The sequence below is a fragment of the Phodopus roborovskii genome, unplaced genomic scaffold (assembly GCF_943737965.1).
Source record: "Phodopus roborovskii unplaced genomic scaffold, PHOROB, whole genome shotgun sequence".
Taxonomy (NCBI): Eukaryota; Metazoa; Chordata; class Mammalia; order Rodentia; family Cricetidae; genus Phodopus; species Phodopus roborovskii.
Genome location: NW_026126540.1, coordinates 10,505,987 through 10,528,643, shown reverse-complemented (window position 1 = coordinate 10,528,643; position 22,657 = coordinate 10,505,987). Strand labels below are relative to the sequence as shown.

Genomic DNA, 22,657 nt, shown 5'->3' with positions numbered 1-22,657 from the left:
AATTTAAGCACTTGAGTCCCTTGGTGGAATAGGAGGCCAGGTGCAGTGATGGGTGCTGGATAGCATGCAACACTCTCCGACTCTTGGGTTGAGCAGACTTCAGAATTCTGAGAAATGCTTTGAGACTTATCTTTGTTTGCCCTGTCTTCCACTGCAGAGTGATTTTATAGAGCCATCTAGTGGATAATAAAGTTTACAGAGCATTGAGATAACTTAGATGGCTTGATTGTCTTTTCAGCTCCTGACAGAATTTAGTGTGCCCTCTAGTGGGTATCGATAAATCACCCTTGTCTCCAAATGCAGCCCCTACCTCTGGGTTTCAAAGGCTGCTTTTCACAGAGATCTTGTAAGTGTCCTCTTCAGTTCTTGATTAAAACACCGGACTCTGATGATACAAGGTTCAGAGATAGAAGGGAAAGTGGAAGATGGCATGCTTTGTCATCTGTTTTCCCACGCTTTGAGAGGTAAAGTGAAATACATAAATCGCCAAATAGATTGCAGAAAGCATTTGTGCAAGTCTGAGTAAAGTATGACTGTCCCTGAGATATTTAAAGATTTTGAAATGGATTCACTTACTATGCTTTCTGCATTTTTATCTTTCCTAGATTTCCTTGTTTATAAGTTAGAAGCACAAGAGACCCTAAACAAAGGAAGGGTAAGACTTTTCTCTATTTTGGCTTTTCATTTGTTTTCATGAAACTTGAGACAAAAAATATTACTGTGAAAAATTTTAATCTATTGATCACTAGCATTGTAAGGTGGACATGTATTTTTGTTACAAAAAAAGAAAACTCCCAAGAGGAAATCTTTAAGCATTATTCATTTAAAACTTACCTCTTCTTGACACACTGATAATGATTAGTGAGAAACTGAGACAGCCTCACTATGTCTGTCATAAGGAGTGAAGGCTTTGTTTGGGTGCTTGGTTTGCTTCTGGAGTTTGGAGATAGGCTGTCTTATTCACAAGAGGCCTCAAAATCCTTATGTAGCAGAGGATGGCTTTGAACTCCTGATCGATCCTCCTGTCTGTACTTCATTAGTGCTGGGATTATAGACTATGTATGGCCACCAGGAAGGGTTATTTTTATTCACTTCTATATTTGCTCATGGTGTCTCTTTTCTATGGCATGCAAAGACTTCCATTTGCCTTTCCTAAATAATATAAAATAAGAGACCTACCTTAGAATTGACATTTGCAAGTATCTGAAGAATGAATTATGGGCAAAATGAATGATATTGGCATTTAAAAATATTTTAGTATTAAAATTCACTGGAGAAAAGCCAATCTTTCTCTTACACTAGAAAAATGTACGAATGTTAGTTGAATAAAACATTAATGTTCAGGGATTTCAACAGGGAGAAAAGTCAGTTCTTTGAATTGCCTGGGAGCAACTTTCAGCTTTCAACCCTTACTTGCTTTCAGAAGCCCCAAACAAACCTGCATGCAAACGATTGTATATTTTGTAATGCAATTTCTTTATAAACAATAAAAAGGAAAAAGGAAAAGAAAAGGTGAGTGGATGAGATGGCAAAGCAATAATGTAGTTTATTTTAAGAGCTGTGAAAAGAAAACAGAGGTGCACACCTTTGTGGTAGCGCACAGCAGGGGTGTGCTGTACAAAAGTAAATAACCTAGGGAATGCAGGCCACAGGACACTCCAGGTATCTTCAGTGTATTGATTGGGAGTGATGGCCTAAGATGTTGGAACTGGGAGGCCTGTGTGGACAGCTGCTCTCTTAGACTACAGGGATGGTCTTGAAAGTGTGAGCTCAAGCTCCATTCCTCCCTATGTAGCTGTGCAGAGTACTTGCTCTGCTTCTGGTTATTTGCCCTATGGTAAAATGAAGATTATGTGAAAGCACACGAAAGTTGGGGGAAGAACTGTCCTCCTCTTTCTCCCTTAAGTCATGCTGAGTTGTGAAGCCTGCTCTTAACTGGTGGATGCCCCACCTATCCTACCCATGCTGGGTGCTAAACTCTGTATTAGTCATACACAGTGACTTTCAGAAGTTCATTGTGTGCCTGGGTCTATAAACTTGTTTAGATTATGAGAAACAGTACCAAATTATTTCTAAGAGCCCCGTCAGTTTACCGTGTTATAATTCCCTCCCCATTCTTTACATTACTATAATCTAACAAACCCAGGAGAAAAAATGAACCCATGTTTCTGCTGTCAAATAAAGAAATAGGAGTTCTTAGGGTTTGATCCAGTGGTACAGTGATTGCCTGATGTGTGCAAGGCCCTGAGTTCAATATCCAATACTGCTAAATAAAGAAAAGAGATGGCCCTACAGATATACTGTCTCTGTCACGGAATTTATGTTAGCTTACAAAGCAAAACTGAAAATCTTTTATTAAGCAAGTGAACATGTCCTTGGCAAAAAGACCCAGATCTTTTTTTTTTTTTAATTTGATTTTCTTTTATTTACAGCAAGATTCCAATAGCCGATACAGTGCATTGAATGTCCAGCATCAGATGCTGAAAGTAAGTATCCTAAAATGTCTTCAATGAACAAAGGAAGGAGAAGGCAATATTTGAACTTATTAACCATCTTGAATGTAACAAAAGAGAAGGTTTGTAGAAAGTTGATTTAGTATATATAGTCATAGTTGGTTAAAAATTGTCTCTAGTTTTAGTGCTTCATAGTGGTTATTAGCTTTAAACACAAAAAAAGTGATTAATGTATTGCCCATTTTCTTATGTAATAATTGGACTCTCTGGTTGCCTACATTTTAAATGTTTTTCTCTTTAGTATCTTTAAAGTTCTTTGTTTGCTTGGACTCTTATGGTGGTTTTTCTCTTATCTTGTACAGTGTGTAGAACTCCAGATCTTCCTCTGTGTCGCTAATGTTTAAGAGATGTACTTTTGTCTACACCAAGAACATAATTTATTTATTAAGTATTTTCCTTCCTTGGACCTTGGGTAAAAGTCACTATAAAGCACCAGGAAGCTCAAAACCACAAACAGTAAAGTGAGAGAGTCCTTGATTCTGCCTCTCAGGAAGAGAGGAGCAGCAGAGCATCCAGAACCATGTGCATATCCTGCCATGGCTCTGCCCCAGTGTTTTCTACGCCTTCGCATCAGCGGAGCACAGAGTTTCTACTGAAATCAGAACCTCTCCCATAGTAAAGAGTGCAGTGCATGACTAAAAACAGGGCACCCTTCCACTTCACTATTTGGAGAATATAGAATTTAAATAACTTGTGATGGCACTGTAGAATCATAATATAAAATCAAATAAATAAAAAATAATTCTAGAAACAATTCATTACTTTTCTGAAAGGGAAAAGAATCAATCCCCTCGCTCTCACCTCCTCTTCTACACCCACCACTCTCTCTCAAACTGAAAATCAAAGAGATATTGACTAAAGTGGCCCTTTGGGGTCAAAAGTCCTGCCTTTGTGTATTTCTAAGATACCTAGAAGAGAATTGAGTGCATAGTGAACATATTCAGCCCTTTTCTTGCCATTATTTCTTTGTGAACTAGGTAGCACAAGCAATCACAAAATGATTGAAAGCATGGTGGTGGACATGTACAAATACTGTACCATAAAGAGTGGAGGATTTTCAGATTTGGGTAACTGAGCTTAGAGTTGCCCTCAATCCTCTCATGAATACTGTAGAGCCTTGATCTTCCTTGTTAAGTAGAAAAAATATGCTAAGTAGCTAAGGGTAAGTTTACTACTACTTTTACCTTGTTTCTACCATAATTTAAATCCAGAGAGAATACCTCAGATCCCCTCCTGCCCACCCCTACCCCCACCACACACCCTTTCCTATCTCTTATGCTAGTCTTTTGCTCTCATTGACGTTTAAAACTAAGGGTATATTTGTGTTTTCCCATGGTCGCAGTTGAACAAAGCGAAAAGGAACTACACAAACAGAGCACAGTGTTAACTGCGCTCACTCCATCATTCATGCTCACCTTCTGATAAGAGATAGGCCAGCCATGCAGGCAAGAAACAGACTCTTGCTGCTGTGATTTAGAGAACATCTCCTTGCTCAAGTATTCCTCTTGCAGAGTCAGCACGAGGAGCTGAAGAAACAGCACAGTGTCTTGGAAGAGGAGCATCGCAAGCAAGGAGAAGACTTCAGTAGAACATTCAATGACCACAAACAGAGATACCTGCAGCTCCAGCAAGAAAAGGAACAAGAACTTTCTAAGCTGAAAGGTATTTGATAGGGTTAGCGATATCTTTGTCCACTGTTTCAACAAGAGCCCACACAGGTGCTGGGCTACTTTAAGATCTTCCCATTATGTAGTGCAGTTAACTTCAGTAGTCACACTGAAAATCAGCCTCTCTTATTCATAGTCCATTGGTTTTGCCTTATTGTTTTAGTTTTTGTTTTACTTATATGGTGTTTTGCCTGCACGTAGTCTGTACACCATGAGCATGCCTCTTGTATCTGGAGGCCCTAAAGGGGCATTACATCTCCCAGAAGTGGAGTTACAGATGGTTGTGAGCTGTCCTGTGCATGTTGGGAATTGAACCAGGATCCTCTGGAAGAGCAGTAAGTGTCCTCAAACTCTGAACCATCTCTCCCTGCCCTCTTTCTCATTATTTCCAAAGAAAGGTTCATATATAGTAAAATTTTAGTAGTCCATATAGAGGAAATCAGAGCTACAGAATATAGGAAAATACATATATGTGATTCTGACTACTAAGGTATTTCAGCCTCTGAACTTTGCACCCAGTACAAAAGTGGAAAGGCAGGAAGCCTTAGAGAGTTTAGCATCACTAAGAAAAGACATTACACACACACAGGCAGGCACATATGTGCTCACCACTTAGGAGAGCTAGAAAGCTAAAAATCGCACTTACAGAATCAACTTTTCAAAGAAGTTTCTCAAAGGGATCTTAAACAACCCAAGTATAGAAAGACCCTTTGACACTTGGCTGGATATTTTATACATTTGTACTTACATCTGATTGTGATAATCGTGTTACTGTAATGGTTGCTGTTAATTGTCCACTTAAAACAATCTGAAAGCACCTAGGAAGGTCTCAGTGAAGTATGATCCAGATTAGTTTGGCCTGTGAGTATGCCAGTGATGATTTTTCTTACTTGGGTTAGGTGATAGGGCATGGCACAGCCTGATTGTAGATGGCATCATTTCACGGATTCAGTCCTGGACTGAAGGACTGAGTATAAGTCACCCTTCCCCTCTACTTCTCGACTATGGATACAATGTGACCATCTGTCCCAGATCCCTGCAGCTGTGACTTCCCTCAGGGGTGAACTATAACTTATAACTGGGCTCTGTGAAGTAAACATTTTCTCCCCCAAGTTGCTTTAGTCAGGGTATTTTATTACAGCAACAGAAGTGGAAATAAGATATGGCTCTGGGTTAAAGGCTTAAGTAATAAAGGTAAAGCATTTTGTGATCAATGAAGGGCAGCCGTGGCTAGGGGCCATAAATGCAGGCAATTTTGGGTAGCTTAATGTGATACAAGGAGAGTATTTAGACCTCCTCCTTTCCCTCCACAGGAAGGCTGACAGCATGGAAACTTAGATAACTGCTCTTGATTTTTGTGAATATAATAGCTGATAACACACTTCTGTAATGTATTAGGACCATGTGAAATCCTTCCAGTGGATGGTTATACTGAAATCTCATCACAAACCTGGAGGCAGTCAGCCCAGTGCCTTGTTTTAACTTAACATATGCAGAACTAGAGGCTGCTGAGCAAAACTTACTACCAGAAGCCCAGTGAAGGCTTGGAAGCCACTGCCACTAATAGTGCAAACTAAAATGCAGATCTAGCTTGTCAAGTGTAGGTATTTCAAGTGTTACAAACTCCATGCAGCCTGCAGTACACTAAAGGTCCATGGAGATGGCTAGTGGTTTCCTGTTTTGACTTCTGGGAAACCTGTGACATGAAGGCCCCATCCTGTCTTGTTCTTAATTGTTTTTCCCCAAAGGTAGTCATAAAGTCTGTGACCAGGAATCAAGAAGGGGCAGTAAGAAAGTAAAACTGTGCCAGCTGTGGTGAGATAAAGGAACTTAAATTGTCCTTTCAACCTTAGCATACCCTGCAGAGATGGAGCTTTGTCTGCTGCAGAGGTACCCCTGTATGGGGACAATTTGGCTGGGGCAGTCCAATTTTATTTAATGCATGCTGTCCAGGATCAAGATTTAATCATGACCCCTTTTTTCTCACAGGCATTGCCTCTTCCAAAATAAATTCTATAATCACCCTGCCAGCATTCAACTTCCCTTGTGTTATTTGTGTACTATCATGCAATCATTGGCCTAACATTATCAGATACTGTCAGATCCATTTTAAACACTGATAAATACTCAAATATGGAAAAGACCATATAGGCAAAATTTTCAAAAGGATGACTGAGTTTGTATGTTTGACTTTCACTTAACTTGTGAAACACATGTCATGATAGAATGTATAAAACTAAAGAGGTAGATTTCGAGTTTGCAAGAGGAAGCAGATAACTGAAAAGGATCTTGGGGGAAGGTTTTGGGAACTCTGACTCCACACACTCACACTTTAACTCCAAAAAGACCCACTCAGACTCGAAGTTAAATTAACAAGAACTCAACAGGGGTAAGAAAAATTAGAGGTTATCATCAGTTAGGTAGAGTTTCTGTTGTCTCAAGTTGAAGTATCTTGTGAGGGGATGTGAAAAAGTATTCACACTATGAGAAATAAAGTCTGTTCTGTTCTTTCCTAGTTTTTATTTGTGAGGATCCTCAAGTCAAAGCACCTGCCCACTTCAGGGCTCGTTCATTAGCAGAAGTGTTTCTTTTCGAACACCTGTGTGATTAAAATTCTTGACTTAATATGTAATGAATAGCCTGTTTCCAGAGGCTTAAGCCAATGAACCAGGTCAGTTTACAATGAGCCTTTGAACCCATGCTGTGTGCTGATATGATATAATCTTTTGTTGGTTTGGGATATTTTACCAGTAAAGATCATGACACAACCTTAAATACGTTTTCAGGTTTCAAATAATGGCACATAAAACTAGACAGTCCCCAGTATTTATGTATGATTGTTCTTCTTATCAAACAGAAACTGTATATAATTTGAGAGAAGAGAATAAACAACTAAGAAAAGCACACCAAGACATTCACACACAGCTTCAAGATGTCAAGGTAAGGTGAAACCAGGCATTTGTCTCTGGGGGATTTGTCTCTTATTTTGCAGAATGTCTTCAAAAGTCATTCCTGGAAGATGGAAAGATGGCTCAGAGACTATGAGTGCTTGGTGCTCTTGCACAGGAACCAAGTTTGGCTCCCAGTACCATAGCTCACAAACACCTCTATCTCCAGCTCCAAGGAATCCAGTGTCCTTCTCTGTCCTCTGTGAACACTACACTCACATGCATACCCCATGACCCCTACACACACACACAGAATTAAAAAATAAAAATAAAGTTTTTTCTTGTTTTAAATTCATCCCCTAATGGATCTGCTTTGCAAACCTAGATTACTGTCATGGGTTTTGCATACCTGGAGTATACCTGATACTTTTGCCACTTGGGCATCACAAACTAAAGTTGGCCTAAGACCTCTGACTATTTGCATCAATACTGAACTCATTCTTTTGGATAATGATTACCCTTTAAGATGGTTTTTATTTACCAAAGCTGACTACGAATGAAAGGATTATCTGGGTAGCACTTTTGATAGATTTTAGAATAGCTCATAAATCGTACTTCTCTCCAGGAATTTTTAAACTTAACAAATGCTCCTACAAGAACAAGCAAGTATCATTTGGGTAGCCACACCAAAGCATTCTGTTTTGTGACATTAATTTAGCTCAACATGTAAACTTCTTTTTTGTGTAGCAACAGCATAAGAATTTACTCTCCGAGCACGAACGGCTTGTAGTGACTTTGGAAGACCACAAGAGTGCACTGGCTGCTGCACAGGTTAGGAGGGAAGCAGCCTCTGTTGGGTCCTTTTAAGGTCTGCTTACTATTTCTAAATTCCTTTATGCATGGAGTTTTTCACAACACAGTCTTCAGAGTTACTTCTGACAGCACTCCTAATCTCGGGGAATGCATGCTTTTCAAAGTCACTGAAGAGACTACTAAAAAACCTTTTCATTGCTTTTGATACATGACTGTTTGTTCCTCTACCACATCCTACATGAAAGGTCCTGATACCTAATTCACAGCATGGCCTGTGAATGTGTTCATTTGCACCGCTCTGGCCTGTATCACATCTTAGTAAAAATCCCAGGATCTAGGATTGTGTGATATGACGACATAATAGATCATTTCCAGGCCTTGTCTTTGTTCCTTGCTTTATTCCCAGTATCCCAGCCTATATGTGTGTACACTTGGAACAAGAGTTAGATAGGGTTGTTCATATTACAGAAGGACAGAAGGGTCAATGGTAAAGGAAAAGTAAGAGTCATGATCTCCATTTGTTCAGAGACTAGATTGCCCCTATCATAAGCCATGTCCTTGGTATATGTATATTAAATGAATAAACAATCAAATATGAGCTATGGGCAGCTTCTTAGGTGATTTCCAAATGAGGACTTTAAAGCTTGAGAGCCAAAGAAGTAGGAGTGCCTGGCCTAGTCACTTGATTTTGCCTTCATAAAACTATTGAAAGCTCTAGTTAATACATTGGGCTTAGACCTATTTCAGAGACTCACTTTTTGCATTTAGGCAACTAAGGTGTTTTTGTTTTTGTTTTCTTAACATAAAAATAATTCATTTTGCTTTATAATTTTCTCAGTATGCGTGCTAATTTCATATATGAAATTACCCCCCCCTCAAATTCCCTTGAGCCCCCAACCTATTACTCTCCCCATTTCACATCATCTCCTTTTGCTTTTTATCTCACTGTGCCCACTTCTGCTGCCTATATATCACGGATGTGGGGCCAATTGATGGAACACTGGAAACCTAACTGTGACCACACTCATAGAGAAAAATGATTATCTCTCTCCCGGCTGCCATCAGCTGCACATTGCTTCCTTAGCTAGGGATAGGGCCTTGTGGGCCGCCCCTCCTTCGGGACCTTTGTACTACTCTGTTTCTCATGACGATTTTTATCTGTATATGTGCCGGTTGACTCTAGACACTGTTGCATTCCAAGTCTTCTTCATAAAACTTGGCAAGTGCTATTTTATGTGAGGTTCACAGAGCAAAGGGGTGGCAAGCTAATCTGAACACTGTGCTGCAAAAGCCATAAATATTACAATAAAAAAATAATCTGAAAATGTACACAAATAGAGTTAAAATGGTTGGTTTAATGACCTAAACCAAGTTCTTATCTAAGTGCATTAGCAGTACTACTGAGCCAACTTCAGAACTCTGTTATCATGATATGGATGTTTGTGTACACACGTGTCAGTGGAAGTCAGAGGGCACACTTCAAGTGTCACTCATCTGGACATCCTCTACTTTCAGACAGTGTCTCGCTGTTCTAGAACTCACTGGTTCCAGTCACTCCCAGGAATCCACCTAGATTCCTACCCCAGCCCTGAGAGAAATTTACAATAAAAGAAAAAGTAATTTTATACACACAAAAATAAATACATATTGTTTTTTATTTAATATGTTTAACTACTTTTGTAACTTCAAGCATTTTGATTGGGGGCTGACCAAAGTTCTGACTTTTCAGGGTTGATTTTTTTTTTTCTCCTTGTTTGCTTTTTTAGTCTTAATACTTATACTGTAACTGTCTGTGCATCCCTAATTTTCTTAATTAGAGCCATATTTCTCTATTAATTTGAACTGATGTAACAAAGTACCATTGACTAGCGGCTTAAACATAACAATGCAGGCTGGGAGTCCTGCATTAACATATTCAGACTCTTAGGAGGACCCTCCTTTGGGTTGTGGCTCCTGGGTTCTTGTATTGCCATGTGGTGGAAACAGACTGGGAATGTTCCCTGGATTCCTGATAAGATGGCAATAGCTTCATTTATGAGGGTTCCACCCTCAGGACCTGAGCACCTTCTATTATTCCAACCACCTGTTGCCATCACTAAAGAGACTAAACTTCAGATATATACATTTTAAAGGGTACATACATTCAGTAAATAACATCATATCACAACTTATCCAAATCTTCAAGGGAGGGACAGTGGCTGTTTCTGGCTTCTACATCTCTTGTGCAAAATCCTCTTGTGAGATTCCTTCTTAACAGGGTGATTCTTAAGTATGGTTGAAAATTTTATTTAATCTTCATGATCTAGGGCTTAAGGATGGTTCAGTGTATAATATCCTTGCCACACAAGCCTTTTAACCAAATTTTGATCCTCAGAATCCACTAGATGTGGAAGGAAAGTCCACTGACATCCACAGGCAGACATGCTGTGACATGCAGTCACACAGAGAGAGAGAGAGAGAGAGCAGAGGTTGAGACGGAGAGACACATACACACATATGTCACACACAATAATAAAATTAATATAAAAAATCTTCATAATCCAATAAATACCCTATGTTCCTTTATAACTAAGTAAACTAGTAAACTGAGGTCTAAAGAAAGTTAAGCAGTTAGTGTGAGAAAAGTGACATCCCCCCCAAAAAAATTGTCACTCCAGTCACATTTCTGGGTGTGTTTAGGAGAATTTTTAGGCAGCACAGGTGTGTAGGCCTTCCCCAGACCTTGCAAACTGTAATTGCTTGGTCCTAGGGAGATGGCTCAGCAGCCAAGAGCAGATATTGCTCTTGCAAAGAACCTAAGTTCGTTTCTCAGCACTCACATCCAGAGACTTACACTACTTTAGCTCCAGGGGATCCCATACCCTCTTCTGACTACTAGGCACTTGCATTCAATGTACACATATTTGCACAGACACACATAAACACACACACACACACACTCATTATTTAAAAATAAAACAAAAATTTTTTAACATAATTTCTGGAGTGGAGGTCGCAGTCTCTACGTATTTAAATATGATCCTTAATATACACTGATATCAAAAGCACAACTTGATTGCCATGATGGATTGTATACCTTTAAGCAGTATTTCTCAGCCTTCCTAATGCTTCCCTTAATACTGTCCCTCATGTTGTGGTGACTCCCCAACCATAGAAGTATTTTCATTGCTACTTCATAAATGTATTTTTGCTACTGTGATGAATCATAATGTAAATATTTGATATGAAAATTATTTCAGGTGACCCCAGTGAAAGGGTTGTTCAACTCCCAAGGGGACCACAACCCTCAGGTAGAGAACCATTACCTTAGAGGGAGAAAAGAGGAATGCATTGAATTGAATTTTATATATCCACATATTACTATGTGAATGCCATTTGTTTTGCTTTGTTTGATCTCCAAAGTTGATTCCTAAATGTTCTGATTGATTTTGAGGTAAAGGCCACTGCCAATTACATGTTACACTTTTGTACAAATTATATAGGAGAGTACTCCCCGGATACATATTTAGCCAGCTAGCATCTTCATGTGTTGATAACTGAGAGATGGCCCCATAACTGTAGTGCTTGCCATGCAATTGTGAGGACATGAGTTTGGATCCCCCAGTCCCCACAGAGAAAAGCCAGATATGGAAGCACAAACTTATAATTCCAACTATGAATTGGCTGGAGACAGTTAGATCCTTGAAGGTATTGGCCAGTCATCCTAACTGAATCAGTGAGCTTCAGGGTTATGAGAGACCTTGTCTTAAAAAACTAAAGATGAATAGCAAGAGAGGAAAATCACTTGGAGTTGACCTTGGGCCTCAACACGTGTGCATGCACACTCGTATGCATATTGTGTGTCCTCAACATACAGACACACACACACACACACTTTAAAAAAGAAAGTGGTAAAACAGTGCTTCTCTGTAGGCATGGAAGAACAAGAGTTGTATGTGTTTATTTACAGAGTAGTTCTGGTTTTAGGATAAGAGTGATAGTGTACATGAAATGTGTATATGCAGTATCTACTAATTTTGTTAAAGTTATTGATTTATTTTCCATCTTTTCTAGCTCCTTGTTAAAAAAAAAAGAAAAATCACATACCTCTGTACCTCCCACGTCAAACAAACAGAATGCACCAGAGCATTCCAGGCCTGCACTGGTCCTCTACTCACACACTGCCTTTGTCATTTCAAGCCAAAGGATGTTCAGAATTGATGACTAGCTTCATTTCCACCCCTACCCCCCCCCCATTTTCCTGTTCTCTGCTACTGCAGAGTATGGTATAAAAAGCAGCCTTGAAAGTAGCAAGTAAAGGACCTGATTTGAGTATAAATAAACTAAAAAGAGGGTTAACAGATAGGTAGGTAGATGGATTGATGGATGGATGAAAGATACACAGATACATACATAGATAATTAGATACATATATAAATGACAAATAGATAACATAAATACATAGATATTCTATTGAAAGTTATAACTCAGGAATACTGTTAATGGGTCTCAATTTAAATAAACATGTAAGTCGATTTCAGATATAATAAAACATTGATTGCATAGCTGTCCTTTATCAGTGATGTTTATAATAAGAATGATTTGCAAAGTTCTTATTTTGTCTCACCTAGCCTGGGAAACTAACATGTCTTGGATATTTTTTTCAGTCTCTTAATTCTGATTCTAATTTGCATGTGCTCAGAAATGGTCAAGCATGACCAAAGAGGAAGGCCTAGTGCATGAAGGCACCCTGCAACTTTGCTAACAAACTTAGGTTTGATGTTCCCTAGTACTCCAGTGAACCGAAAAGCCCATCTAATTGGATTAACCTATGTCTCGTTTTTCTCATCAAATTGTGCAATTTTCTTTCAACTGTGCTGTTTACATACAGACTCAAGTTGCAGAATATAAACAACTAAAAGATACTCTGAACAAGATTCCGAGCTTTCGAAATCCTGACACAGAAGAGCACCGAAATGTCACCTTTCCTCAAGGGACTCCACAAGGTTCCAACATAAGAGCGAAACCAACAGGAGAGGTAAGAGAGGTAAGACATGTGACCTGGGAGTCCCTAGTTGGTGATGTTCCCTGTGGAGCTGCCCTGAGGAGAAATGCTCCCTGAACAGCCAGCTTTTCTTATCATACATATTCCTAGATTTCTTATACATTAGCATCCCCAGTGGGGTATGTTAAACAGGCTTCTCAGCAACAGCTCCTCCACTTTCCAATTTGGCTTATTTGAGGTTTGGCCTGGGGATTTGTATTTCTAACCAAATTAGCTAGTCTGGGGGAAAAATACTTAAAAGATGTAGCATTTACATTTACTGGGAAAGAATTTTCTGGCTTTGTCTTTATCTATGTAAACTTACATGTATTAAAGGAGCTCTGGTATATGAATATTTGAAGATGAGATGGTTTTTCTTTCCTTTGAATATGTGAAAAGGTTTTGAATAGCATAAGATTATTATGTGGTAGCCCATTTTATTATTAACATTAATATAATGAAACTTCCTACATTGTGGGGTCTAATAGAGCTTGCCAAACCATATTAAAATACCCATGTAACCTGATCATGATCCATTTTATTCTTATTCCTCATGAAAATGAAGATTTTCTTGAGTATGTGTAGTGGGATATTTGTCTGCTTCTGTGGCACTGACCACGCCCATTGGGGGGTGGAGCCAGGGGCAGATGGGAGCTATGGAACTAGATCTGAGGGCGAGCTGGGGAATTCTCTCTTGCTGGCAGGTCTCAGAAAGGAGAGCATCCAGTGGAACTTGCTGGTGTTCATCTGTCTAGGTTGTAAGTTATTTCTCCCTGAATAAACATCTATTCGGCCTATTTGTTTATCGGGATCCTTATTAAACCACAATAAGTATGTTTCAGAAGTGGAACATTACTAGTGTGGTCTTAGCACTAATTCTTCCAAGTTATTTTGGGATGGCCAAATAGTTCAGCAGATGAAGACACTTGCTGTAAGGATTAATGACCTGAACTTAATTCACAGGTCCCAAGTGGAGGAAGGTAGAGGGGTGTTCCCTGTCTTCCACATGCAGGCTGGGATGTGCTTGCTCTAAGTGTTTGAGAAGTCTTGTCTCCAAGTAGCCATTTTATGTAGATAATGAAGTCAACACCATTGGAGTTCTCCTATGAATGTTTTTAGCATCATTAGAGCATTCCTTCACAGATAGTCCTTGCAATCTAATTCTTTCTTGGGGATTTGTAATCCTGAAGTTGATGACAGCATGATAGGACCACATGCCTGTCATTTGACTGTGATCTCCCAGTTTTCCATCTGATGATTCAGAGTTTGGTTTTCTCCAACTGTGAGTTAGAGATTGTAGTTATCTGTCCTCACATTCTTCATGGGGACAGAGTGGAGATAAATGGCAGGTGTTTGAAAGTTGTTAGAGACCTTGAGAAAACATTTTCTGCAAGGCAGTTTTATGGCAAACTTGCCAGAAGACTTTGTCAAAATGTACACCTGTATAAATTCCCAGGTATTCAAGGAAAATCTTTTCTCCATGCTTCGTGATTTATACTCTTGACTTTCTCAAGAGTGATAATTACATCCCTGCTAGCTTCAGACTAGGGCTTCCCATTTCCAATTGCTCATAGTGTGGGCCACTGGGCATCTAATTGTAAAAAATCAATCTGACCAAGGAAGTAACTTAGAGGGAAAAGGCACTACAGATTTTCCTATTAGTGTTTTTATCTTCCTAACTAATGTAAGTCAAAGAAAGGTTGGAAACTTATAGAAAATGTGGATATTACTCAACAGAAAAGACATTTTCTCCTCCTCCTCCCCTCCCCCCTCCACCTCCTTCTTCTTTGTTCTTTCACCCTATTTGTTCTTTTATTCCAGTTTGAGACTTTTATCCTTATTATTTTCCTTAAATGTGTAATTAACTTTTGTTTCCTTTTTTACTTAAATTTGAAACAAGGTTGTTTTACATGTCAATTCCAGTTACCTCACCCTCCTATCCTCCCCTATTACCCCCACCAAACCCCAGCTCACTCCCTTTCTGTTCCCCAGGGAGGGTGAGGCCTTCCATGCAGAGTCTTCAAAGTCTTTCATGTTACTGGAGCAAGGCCTAGGCCCTCCCCCATGTGTCTAGGCTGAGAAAGTATCCCTTTATGTGGAATGGGCTCCCAAAGTCCATTCATATACTAGGGATAAATACCATTCCATTACTAGAGGTCCCATAAACTGCCTGGTCCTCCTGACTGACACCCACATTCAGGAGTTCTGGGTCAGTGCTATGCTGGTTTCCCAGCTATCAGACTGGGGTGCATGAGCATCCCCTTGTTCAGGTCAGCTGATTTTTGTGGGTTTCTCCAGCCTGGTCTTGATCCCTTTGCTCCTCACTCCTCCCTCTCCGTAACTGGATTCCAGGAGTTCAGCTTATGTTTAGCTGTGGGTGTCTGCTTCTGCTTCCATTAGCTACTAGATGAAGGCTCTAGGATGGCATAGAAGGTAGTTGTCAATTTCATTATCGTAGAAGGGCATTAAAGGTAGCCTTTCCACTATTGCTTAGATTGTTAGTTGGGTTCGTTCTTATAGATCTCGGGGCATTTCCCTAGTGCCAGATTTCTTCTTAAACCTATAATGGCTCCCTGTATTATGGCATCTCCTTTGTTCTTCTCCTCTGTTCTTTCCCTTTCTCCATCTTCCTGCTCCCTCATGCCCACCTCTCCCCTCCTCTTCTCCCCTTCTCTTTCTTCTATCTCCCTCTCCCCTCCCTTCATGCTCCCAATTTGCTTGGGAGATCTCGTCCCTTTCCCCTTCTCCAGGGGACTATGTATGTCTCTCTTAAGGTCCTCCTTGTTTCCTAGCTTTTCTGGTGGTGTGAATTGTAAGCTAGTAATCCTTTGTTCTATGTCTAAAATCCATATATGAGTGAGTACATACTGTGTTTGTCTTTTTGTGACTGGGTTACCTCACTCAGGATTGTTTCTTCTAGTTCCATCCATTTCCATGAGAATTTAAGGATGCCATTGTGTTTTTTCCACTAAGTAGTACTCCTTTGTGTAAATGTATCACATTTTCTCCATCCATTCTTCAGTTTGGGGGGGGGGCATCTAGGTTGCATCTAGGTTCTGACATGCCAATGAAGTACAAGAAGCTTACAGAACACCAAATAGAGAAGACATTTTTTAAAGAAGAGTTTTAAAGTTTTGTTTCTTGGTTTAGTTTCCTGTATTGAAAGTGTAAAATAAATACACAGACTGCCTTTGGTTTACAGAAGGTTTAAAAAGCTTCATTAATATTTTATTGGGATTAGGAAAAATAACTCAGCAAAATTCTTGCCACATGCTCGAGTTCAACCCCTGGCCCCCATTTAAAAAGCCAAACATTGGAGTCTTTGCTTAGAATAGTAGAGCAGAGACAAGAGGGTCCTTGGGGCTCACGGACCAGTCAATCTAGTCTAGTTTGTCAGCCTGAGAATACTAAGGACCCTGTCTGTACTTACAAGATAGTCAGCTCCTCAACCTGAGGTTGGCCCCAAGCTTCCACATGCTCTGCCAGCATAAACAGCTGTGCATCTGTACACTTGCAAACCCTGGCACAAATTAAACTGTTGTAGCAAAGAATATTTTGCATCCTGTTTAGCTGAAACTATTTTAAGCTAACATGGATATCTACTAGTAATGCAAGTCCCTCTAATTACTAGTTAATGAAGTTAATGAGAAACAAGATTACTCCTTCAACTGAACCTTTAATCTGCCATCCAGGTGGGGTCATGTAAATCTGACAAGTCATTTGAAGTAGGGATTAGGACTTCTCTCCTGTCTCTAGGTTAAGGAAGTATCCCTTCATTGGGGATGTATCTGCAAGGTCCTTTTGTGCACCAGGAATACATCCTCGGTCCACTGTCTGAGGACCCTTAGACTGCTTTTGAGGGAAGTGCTTTTTGTTTTGTTTTGATACATAGTAGGATTCACTTTCCTGGTCACTTACCAGTCTCTGAGATAGAATTTTCCTAAATGATTTCTGTCTTAGGGTGAAATGACACAGCAAGAATTAAATAGCTCCATCATACCAGTTTTCTCTTTAAAGTCATGGTTGTGTATATTTCTGAATTCAATGATTTTTCATATGCTGCAGCCCTTTAAATGTGGTAATGAAAGAATAACGCCACTACATTTGAAATAGCAAAATGTCATTCTTTTTGCCATGCCTATCTTAGGTGTCTCTCCACAATGAGGTGTGGCAGAACCAGGAAGCAGTGCCAGGAAGACTAGAAGAGAAGCCTTTCTCTTCCATGCAGAAGGAAGCAAGATTCCAGGCCCCAGCAGAGCAGAACCAAGTGGAAGCCAGGGAGCCGGAAGAGCATCAGGTGGAAGACGAGCACAGGAAGGCACTGGAAGAGGAGGAAATGGAGCAGGTGGGGCGGGCAGAACGTCTGGAGGAAGAACACGACCCATCACCAGAGGAGCAGGATCGGGAGTGGCACAATCAGCAGGGACAGGATGCAGCCCACCTTCTGGATGGCCACCCTCAAGCTGAGGTGCTTGGGTACTCGTTGCAAGTTCTCTCTGATGGGGAAGTTGGCTTTGCCTTTAGATACAAGTGAAAACATAATGGGGCTGTGGAGATGCTCACTCAGGGACGTGCAAGCGTGAGGACCTTAGTTTGATCGCCAAAGTCTGTGTAAAGAGCTGGATTTGGTAGTGTGGTCTTGTAATTCTGCACTAGAGAAGCAGACAGCTGGGTCACTTGGACTCACTAGCCATCCAGACTAGCCTGACTAGAAAGTTCAGGTTACAGAGAGATACTGTGTTTTTAAAAGGAAGGTAAAGAGCACTTAAAGGACATTTGGGGTACACACAAACACACAGAAAGATAGATAGATAGATAGATAGATAGATAGAGAGAGAGAGAGAGAGAGAGAGAGAGAGAGAATGTGTATAAAGAAAAAGAAGCCCTCTTATGAATCACAGTTTCCACAAAGATCTTTGAAAGAGTTCACTGAACGGTCTTTGCTTATATTTAAATTTTCTGTTGTAAGACTAATGGCATGGCATAGTTCAGAAAGGCAGCTGGAGATCAGAGCAATGGCTGCTCATAGACCTCTATTATTCCATTGTTAATGTTACATAATACATAAGAGCCTTGTCCTCATATCCCCATCAGTTCACCCCATCAGGTGAACTCCCAACTGGGCTCCCAAGAATATGCTCACATCCCAGCTGGAATATCCTGATGTGAGAATATGTCTAATTTTCTGTGACACAGTCCTCCTTCTCACAGAATCCTCCTTCTGACAGAGTCCTCCTTCTGACAGACAGAGTCCTACTTCTGGTCGTTCAGTTACAGTGCTGTTCTTGTGCCATTGCTGGCAAAGATGAATCAAAAGCTCTTACACCTTACCCCTTACACATTTACACACTTACCACTTACACATTCACACACTTACCACTTACCCATTTACACCTTACCCTTTACACATTTACACCTTACCCCTTACGCATTTACACCTTACCCCTTACACGTTTACACATTTACCCCTTACACATTTCACACTTTCCACTTATACACATGTGAGCACCTGTAGCCAGTCTCCCCTCAGATACTGCCTGCTCAGCTCATAACTGACCTGTGAGACCCATCCCTACCTTCAAGACAAACAGAAGCAGCCAGTGTCTTATTGGCTTATTGTCAACCAACACTGAGTGCAGCCAAAGACCTTTCTTCACTGCCTCCAAACTCATACCCAATAATAATGCACATGGATGCTGCTGATTTCTTTGTAACTCTGTGTCTTTACTTACCTTCCTATTTTCAGAGAATTGAAACTTCATGAAGCTTCACCCTTAGTAGGTGTGAGGACCTCTCCTGTTGCCCCTCACATCCTCACAAACTTTGTATCTAAATGACACTGCCATCCTCCCCTTAGGCTTGCGGTCCTCAATTCTGCCCTCTTCCTTTAGCTGATGTTTGAGCATGTGTGTGGAAGGAAGATATGTAACTCATTGGGGAGCAGAATTTTAAGAACTGCTATGCTTGGTTTTTCTCTAATTAGAGTGTATTGTCTCTGAATCAATGTATAGCTTATTTAAATAAAATCTCTAGTGCTGGCTTGATAGCTTAATCAGTAATGTGCCCACTTTGCAAGCATGAGGTCCCAGGTTCAATGTCCAAGAATCCAGATACAAAACAAATTGTAATTCAGTCCCAGTTCTGAGTTGGCAGAGATAAGCAGATCTCTGGAGCTCACAGGCTTTGCCTTAACTCAGCAAGTCCCAGGCCAATGAGAGACGCTGTCTTAAACACAAACAAAACAAACATCCACAAGGTGGCATCTATGGAATGACAACTTAGTTTCTCCTCTGGCCTCCACCCACAATCTCACCTGAAGAGCACACACAGACACATTCTCATTCCTTCTATGTCTCCCATTGTCTCTCTGTCTCTGTCTCTCTCCCTCTCCCCCCCCACCCTGTACTTTCCCACTATAAGCTGAGATTTGACATTTTGTTTAGCCTGACACTGGCATATCCATTGTTGGAGTTAATTAGCATCCTTGGGCCTTTAACTATTCCTAGACAAAGTATTAGCCTCACAAGTTGTACAGTTAGGGTGGGGTTACCATGTGCCAGATGCAGAAGCTATGAGCCTAAATTTAATTAAGAGCGTAACTGATTTTTTTCTGTTGTGTTCTGTTCCATTTGAGCTGGAACACACTGAAAAATGGCCTTCCATCTGGCAGCTCTGTGATAAGAATGCCAAGGCCATTCAGAGAAAGATGGAGAGTATGCGATACTGAACTTTATGTGCAATTGGAGTTCACCTGCTGTGAAATGTTAAGAAGCCCACCCTGCCTCCTGAGCTTGTCCTGACAAGGAAATCAAGGGAGTTCCTGGAGGGTCTAACCTCTCTGGTTCATCAACTCCTTTTTGTTCCAGGTGGACCATTCCACCAAGGCAATCACAAATTTCCGATCCCCATATGAGGAGCAGCTCAATCAGCAGAGGCTGGCAGCAAGGAGGGATGAGGAAGCCCAGAGGCTCAGAGAACACCAGGAAGCCTTGCACCAACAGAGGCTACATGGACATTTGCTACAGCAACAGCAGCAGCAGCAGTTCCTGGCCAGAGAGATGGCTCAGCAGAAGCAAGCAGGGCATGAGGAAGTCCAGCAGCCGCAGCACCCGGAGCAGCTAAGGTAGCCTGCCCCTTCCCTTGGTTGGTGTAGACAGTTCTTCCACTGTAAAATCAGCTTTGTGTATGTGTAGCCCTTTAACCCATAACAAGAGGGCATACTCATAGATCTGGTGTAGACAAAATAGAAAACAATTGGGGGATTAAATGCTAGAAACTTAATTCAGCATATTTTTTTTCTTTCTACATGTAATAGTTATGGACTGAGAAGGTAGCTTGGTGATAAAGGGCTTACCACACAAACATTAGCACCTAAATTTTAATCCCCAAAGCCTATCTGTGGCACACAGCCTATAATCCCAGGTCTAGTACAACAGGTTGGGAGATGGAGACAGGAGGTTCTCTCAAGGCTTGCAGCCAAATAGCCTGGAGTATATGGAGGAAAACAATAAAAAGCAGGCCTTGTTTCAAACAAGGTTGATGTCAAGGACAGTATGCAAGGTTTGCTTCTGACTACCTGGCATGTGCTGTAGCATGCTGGTGTCCTCTCATGAAGCTTACATGCATTCACACACACACACACACACACACACACACCATGAAATAATAAACAAGCACAATAGATCTCAAAATAGATTAGCAGACTTAGTCCTAACTTTATTTTGTCATGGACTGGCCTTTTCCTTCTTAAAGGTATGCTTTGAAAACATATCTGCTGCCACTATTATGTTTTTTTTGTGTTTCTAAATCTCAGAAACAAGTATGGGTTATTTTTTAAAGTTGAAATTCCTTATTTATTCCTGTCTTGAAAGATAAGTAACTTTTTTCAAGCCTTGACTGTTAATTTTTCTTTCTGAATTTATGTCCCCAGCAGGCAGCAAGTTAATTACAATGCTGTAGAGAATGACATTGTGCATGGAGCTGAGGACCAGGGAATCCGTGAAGAAGAGGGAGGAGGTAAGGCTACTTACACAGTGACCCCTCAGTCAGATAACTTGGTCATGTCATGCCATATGGACAAAAACATTCTGGAGCCTCAACAGGCAGAGTGCATACCTGAGTAAATGCTGTGGATGGCCAGAACTCACACTTATGCTGTGGTTACATTTGGGCAGAGTCCTGGCAAAAATATTTAGTGGTCCTGCAAATTGGTGGAAAGAGTGTTTATTTGTTTTTTTGTTTGTTTGTTTGTTTTTGTTTTTGTTTTTTGTTTTGTTTTGTTTTCTGAAACATTTTCCCCTCGGTTGAATCTTATTGAGTGCTTAATAGTTGTTTCTGACAATCATCATAGGATTGAGATTCTCTGGGAATTTTCTGTATTTTCTATTTAGGTTGGAAATCTTGTACCCTTGCTTATACTTATTGAAAACATTTAGTACAAAATTCGACAAATGCTGCTTCCTGTGGAGACAGAACTGAAGTTAACTAGGCTTGGCACCACTGACTTTTACAAATGTTTGATTTTCTAGAAAGTGTCTAAGGAAAAGCACAGGCATGCACTTAATCAGCAGCCTATTGTGCTACTTTATAACCCTAAGAGTCAAGAAATTGTCGCCTTTATGTCCCCTGTGGGTCACCTTAACTTCTTCTATTTGCTATTCATAGGACTAAGGGCTATTTGCTCCCCTCCTGTTTAATAAGAGCCCTTGGGCACTCACAGCTTGCCAGCCACTCCCTAGTTCTTCAGTATGTCCAGACTAAATAATTCTGTATCCTTATCCTTCCCTTTTATGGCTTACTTTTAAAATGATTTACAATTTGCATGTGTTTCTAATTGTGTTAATCTGAGTAAACTTATGTCAGTATAAGCATGGGTTGGTTTTCCTGGCAGCCATCTGTCTGCTTCTGAGTTCACGGTTGTTGTTGTCCACTTTTAAATGTCTTAATTTTGAAAAACTCTTCTTCTGACAGTAACCCAAATCATTTAACCATGTAGGTTTTCTTTTATTATGAAAGTTGTGGTTATTGTTTTCATATCTGGTGGGGAAATAACAGCCTCTGCTACGTATCTCTTAAGAATGGTAGAATGATACATTCACTCATCCATTTTACACGCAGTCTGTAAAAAAAAAAAAAAAAAGGACAGAAATGCTCATCTGTATAAAAAGGACAGAACTGCTCAAAAAACAAAAGAGAGACATGCCACTACTCAAGGAGGAGGTGAGATAGAGTGCTGTGACCTCTAGGGAAGCCCCTTGTAGGCTGCTGTTTGAGAGGAAAATTCTATGTGATCCACTTTGGGCTGATTATGGTTTCTTTGCTTGGCTAGCCTATGAAAGAGATAACCAACGCCAAGATGAAGCTGAAGGAGACACAGGCAACAGACAGGAACATCATGAACCAGAGCCCCAAGAAGCTGACCCAGAAGCCGAGGCAGATGTAAGTTTCCTCTGCTGATCTCAATTAGTATGTCACAAGACAAGTAAAATGTGAACATGTGTCTGACTCAGACTTATAGCTCCAGATGTGTTTCTCATCAGGCAGAGAAGGATCTCTTGCATAACCATGTAGTGTCAAACGGAAGTGTTAAACTGCCAATCATGTGGTAGAGTGCTGCAGGGTTCCCTGCAGGATCACAGCCATCAGGGACATAAACAGCAAAGAGGAGAGAATAAAAATTCAGTATAGCCTGACTTGATCAGTCAGACTGTTTCAAAATATCCAGAGATCCTGATCCCATGGTTTAATTTTCTT

General features: G+C 40.5%; 1 protein-coding gene across 4 annotated transcripts in view; it reads left to right on the top strand.

Moving 5' to 3' along the window:
• Nucleotides 1-22,657, top strand: part of Golim4 (golgi integral membrane protein 4) — an 82,244-nt gene that overhangs the window by 45,484 nt on the left and 14,103 nt on the right. The window contains exons 3-12 of one of the 4 annotated variants that reach the window (XM_051198674.1): nt 606-655; nt 2,433-2,486; nt 4,025-4,175; nt 7,038-7,120; nt 7,816-7,899; nt 12,752-12,898; nt 17,052-17,372; nt 19,771-20,027; nt 20,838-20,920; nt 22,233-22,342. In XM_051198674.1, coding sequence (XP_051054631.1) covers nt 606-655; nt 2,433-2,486; nt 4,025-4,175; nt 7,038-7,120; nt 7,816-7,899; nt 12,752-12,898; nt 17,052-17,372; nt 19,771-20,027; nt 20,838-20,920; nt 22,233-22,342 — 1,340 coding nt within the window. Of the gene's footprint in view, nt 1-605; nt 656-2,432; nt 2,487-4,024; nt 4,176-7,037; nt 7,121-7,815; nt 7,900-12,751; nt 12,899-17,051; nt 17,373-19,770; nt 20,028-20,834; nt 20,921-22,232; nt 22,343-22,657 lie in introns of all 4 variants that reach the window. The other 3 variants (XM_051198673.1, XM_051198676.1, XM_051198675.1) reach the window with 3 other exon arrangements.